The sequence below is a fragment of the Vombatus ursinus genome, unplaced genomic scaffold, assembly GCF_900497805.2.
Source record: "Vombatus ursinus unplaced genomic scaffold, bare-nosed wombat genome assembly UNPS02014841.1, whole genome shotgun sequence".
NCBI classification, from domain to species: domain Eukaryota; kingdom Metazoa; phylum Chordata; class Mammalia; order Diprotodontia; family Vombatidae; genus Vombatus; species Vombatus ursinus.
In genome coordinates, this window is record NW_020954619.1 from 8,609,412 (window position 1) to 8,614,470 (window position 5,059).

The window sequence follows — 5,059 nt, forward strand, 5'->3', positions numbered from 1 at the left end:
TGATGATGATGATGATGATGATGATGATGATGATGATGATGATGATGATGATAGTGGACATTTATATAGTGCTTTAAGATTTAAAAAACATTTTGCAAACATTATTTCATGTGATCTTCACAAGTCTATGGGGAAAGTGCTTTAGAGATTATCAAAATGTGGATACTCCACAAATAGGATAATCATCTCCTACATAATCCATTAACTGCCTTACCTTTTAGCCTCTTATGGGACAGATGTTTGTTTACTCAGGAAACTAAAGCCATATATAAATATCCTTATAGGTAACTATACTACTGTTTCAGAGACAATCCTAATCCTAAGCTTCTCTTTGTGATTTTGCATAAAATGGAGGTTAATTTTCATCAAATAAAAGTGTATTATAACCACAACTTAGTTTTAGTATTTTTACAAATGGGGAAGCTTTTTCTAATTTTCTAGTTATTGGATACTTCTGGAGTACAGAATAACAGGCTTCTATCATTCTCATAATGTGCATGAGGTAATTTGCTATTCCTGACTAGTTCTAAATAAGTAGTGAAATGCTTAATTATATGCAGAAAATAAAAATAGATGAATAGAACTGTGGATTTTCTTGGTTTTAGTCTTTGTCCCAAACTAGAATGAGTCACTGTAGGCACTTATATTTGATGAGTTCAGAAATGTCACTTCCAAGGATTTTCATTGTTGAGTTGAACGTAATGATTATAGTTTGAATCTTAGATGACTGCTAAGCTCAGAGGTTTTCCCCCCAATAATGTTATTAATAGCACATGACAATATAAGAATTAAATAGAAGTAACGTTCTTTAAATGAGGAAAATACACAGTTGTTATACAGTTTTTGTTTTTAATAGCAATTTCTTTTTGAAGTGATGGGTGTTAAAAGCCTCCTGTATTTTGGAAAAATATTTACTAAGGGAAATAAGTGCAAATATTTAACACCTTGGCCAATAACTTGTTCATGTTTTAATTTTTAGGAAACTCATTGAAGAAATGGAAGAAAAACAAAAATCAGACAAAGCAAAATTAGAACGAATGCAACAAGAAGTAGAGTCACAACGCAAGGAAACGGAAATAGTACAGCGACAGATCCGGAAACAGGAGGAGAGCTTGAAACGCCGTAGCTTTCATATTGAGAGTCGGCTGAAAGATCTGCTAGCTGAAAAAGAAAAATTTGAAGAGGAACGGCTCAGAGAGCAGCAGGAGATCGAGCTTCAGAAGAAAAGGCAAGAAGAAGAGAGCTTTCTCAAGGTCAAAGAAGAACTCCAGCGGCTACAAGAGCTCCATAACAATGAAAAGGCAGAGAAGATACAGATATTCCAAGAACTTGACAGACTTAAAAAGGAAAAAGATGAGCAATGTGCCAAGCTTGAACTAGAAAAAAAGAGACTTGAAGAACAGGAAAAAGAGCAGCTGATGCTTGTTGCCCATCTTGAAGAAGAAGTCAGGGAGAAACAAGATATGATCCAACTCCTAAAACGTGGCGATGTCCAACGGCTAGAAGAAGAGATTAGGGACCTTGAAGAAATCAGAGGATGTCTTTTGAAATTTAAAGAAGGCCGGTCTGAGGGGGAAGAAGATGGTGAAGAATTAGAGAAAGCACAACTTAATTTCCTGAACTTCAAGAGAAAGCAACTTGCACAGTTGACTAGTTTGGAGAAGGACCTAGTTCAGCAGCAGGATCTCCTTGAAAAAGAAGTGGCAGATGAATGGGAAATTCTAGAGTGTTTAACAGGTACCACTGAAGATTTGAATTTGCTTGAAGTAAATGATGAAACTCACTTGAAGGCAACACAGGTGGCCCAGGACTTGGAGAAAATAAAGCCAACAGAATACAGACTGCAGTATAAAAAACGTCAGCTTCAGTACCTCACACAGAATCATTTGCCAGTTTTGTTGGAAGAGAAGCAAAGAGCTTTTGAAATCCTTGACAGGGGCCTTCTCGGCTTAGACAACACACTTTATGAAGTTGAGAAAGAAAAGGAAGAAAAAGAGGAACAGCTTGCCCAATACAGAGCCAATGCCAGCCAGCTGCAGAAGCTCCAAGCCACATTTGAATTCACTGCCAACGTTGCTCGTCAGGAAGAGAAAGTTAGGAAAAAGGAAAAAGAAATTCTTGAATCAAGGGAAAAGCAACAGAGAGAGGCGCTGGAACAGGCTGTCGCTAAACTGGAAAAGAGACATACGGCACTCCAGCGACGCTCTACTCTAGATGTGGAGATTGAAGAGCAGAAGCAAAAGCTGGCCACTCTCAACAGCAATAATAGTGAGCAGTCAGGTCTCAGGGCTAGTCTAGAATCAGAGCAAAAAGCCTTAGAACAGGACCGAGAAAGGTAAGAACTTGAGAGTTGTTACTATGGGGAGGTTTTATTTCTAGAAGGCCTAGAAATACTTTATTCTTTTAAGCTGGAGTTAGTTTTCCTCAAACCTGACAAGTATACCTGAGAAGTATTTTTCTTAGAATCACATGGCCTCCAGAAATCTAAAATGGAGGGGTAGGGGTAGAGAGTCACATTCTATTCTCTTGAGGAAGTGTTTTTTATTGAGGCATATGGTATATTGATAAAATTGCCTAATCTTGGCTGTTTTGTCTTTCTTGGCCACTCCCTTTGCCTCATATTAAATTTACATATTAATTTTTCTTGAAATTTCAGTACTTTTAGTGCTAATAGTAGTTTTCATTTGGGGAGTTTTCATTTCATTTATGAAGTCTTCAGGAGCAAGTTGGCCAATTTACAGAACTTCACCCATTCTTTCATACCTGTGGAGAGTGTGATTTTGTACCTTGAAGATGAGGTTTACCAGAGCAATATATTCAAAGGCGTTTCATCCATCGTGAGAATCTCACTCATGTTTTATTTGAAACAGTTTCCTATTCCAAAGTGCCACAGATGAAGTGTTTTCTGTCCATTCTTTATATAAACAGTTATAGGTACCATTAGCTAGAAAGACTAAATTTTAATGTACACAATCCTCCTTCTTTGGGGCTAGTGGGAACAAGATGGTTAGGGGTACTACAAAAGAGTCACCAGGTACTGGAGCCATGCAACTCTGGTGTTAATTCTTTTCTGGTGACAGAGAAATGGCTGCCAAGAATACAAGGGAACAGAGGGGATGCTCTTGGTCAAGCCCTGAGATATCTGGGGGAAATTTCTATGTTCCAAATTTTTGTGTAAATTCCCAGCCATATTTTGGTAATTCTGTTAGTTTTAAGGTTAAAACCTCCTCTCTAACTCTTGAATGTAGCTATTTTTTACAAAGAAATATGTGAGTGGTTTTTTAAGAAAACTCCTGGGAATAGACTAGGTAACTAAAATGTATACTCAAAGCTACTATAGCTAGGACATTTGAAAAGTAGAGATCATGTTCTTACCTAATGCCATGCTGTGTGACATAAGAACATAGTGTGGGCTTCAGCTTGATGTTCCAATCTTTTGTCAGCGTCTCTCACTACCTTGATGTTTAGCATTAGGACTCCGTAATAACAGAAGCAATATTCCAGTGTCAGTGGGAGTGATTTTCCAATGTCAGTACACCTGCAGAAGCCAGGCAAAGGTTGCTTTTAGATTTATGTATTTGGATGGAATAGATTTTGCTAAGGTGTAATATAGGCTGACAGCGTGGGAGAGCAGTGTGACAGTTCTGTCCTAATGCACCCTGGCTATCATGCAGCTGCTGATTTTTTTTTTTTGTAGTCCTCAAAGCCTGATCCATAACCTAGTATGCTGATTGACCTGGTTATTTGAGCTGATAGGTGGTATGAAAATAGAAGATTCATGTAAGCAGAGATCAAATAGGTAGTGAGTCCACAAGGTGTTTGCAAGGTAATATTCTGTCACCTTTCCCTGCCCTGTGCCTGCTGCTCTAATCCAGCTGTTCCACTCATTTATGCAGGTAGATGCTCAACCACTTGAAAAGTTGCATTACTGTCATCTCACCAGAGCTTTTCTTCATAGCTACTGAGTCAGAAGAACAGCAAGCAGGGAAGCCTTCTTTTCTTATTTTTGTGTTAGTCCTTTACTTATTCTGTCTTAATCACAAAGACACAGCCACTCCATGCACTACCAGCTCTATGCCCTTCCCCTATACCTGGAATCTTTTCTTTACCTCTTCCCTCCTATCAAGACCCAGCTCACATCCCTGTCACCTCCATGAGGTCTTTTGACTACTCCAGCCTCATTGATCTCTTTTTTTTTCTGAACTGTTAGTGGGCCACAAACATTCCGGTGGATGCTATTTTATGTCCATCTCACTTTACTTTCCAACAGTCTCATAAACAAGATGACTGTATTTCTAGAATACTAACCCCTCCCTCTGTATCCATAATCTAGACCATTTCTCTCTTCCTCTCCATCTTATTTTCTCAAATTGCTTTGGGTATTTTAGTCAAATGCTGATTTAATTATTTATTAAATGAGGGCCAGAACTTGTATGTTTAGCACTTTTTACCCTACAAAATTGATGGATTAGAAGGGACCTCAGAGGTCACTTACAGTAAGCTATACATGATTACCCACCACCACCACCATCACCACCATCATCAGTATTCCTAATAAGTGGTCACCATTCATATTCTTGCAGCAGTTCCTTCTACCATTTGTTCCTGGTTCTACCCTCAAATCTTTCTTGTATATGGCAGCCCTTCAATTACCTGAATTATGTACTCCTTGACTCTTCTTTAGGCTAAACATCTCTAGTTGTTTCAGTCTATCCTCTGTAATTTCTAATACTTTCACCATCCTTGTCACCCCTTTTTGTACATGCCCCAGGTGGTCGGTATCCCTCTTCAGAGGTAGAACTAAATATAATACTGCACATGTGCTTTGACCAGGCAGGGTAGAGTACAGAAGGACTTAACTTCTCCCTCATTCTGGACTACTAGATTCCTAATAACACAGCCTTAGGATTAACTTTTTTGGGTTTTGTGGTTGTTATTCCATACTTAATTCATGTGGATCTTGCTGTCATCTAAACCTTTAGATCTTTTCACCCAAAATGATGCCTACCAGACCTCCCCAGTCCTGTCCTCGTGCAGTTGTTGGTTTTTACCAGATGTA

At 38.6% G+C, this 5,059-nt stretch overlaps 1 protein-coding gene across 3 annotated transcripts in view; it reads left to right on the forward strand.

The window, feature by feature from the left end:
- Positions 1-5,059, forward strand: part of KIF16B (kinesin family member 16B) — a 370,094-nt gene that overhangs the window by 243,086 nt on the left and 121,949 nt on the right. For all 3 annotated transcript variants that reach the window (XM_027840333.1, XM_027840334.1, XM_027840332.1), the window contains exon 19: positions 980-2,335. In XM_027840333.1, coding sequence (XP_027696134.1) covers positions 980-2,335 — 1,356 coding nt within the window. The remainder of the gene's footprint in view (positions 1-979; positions 2,336-5,059) is intronic.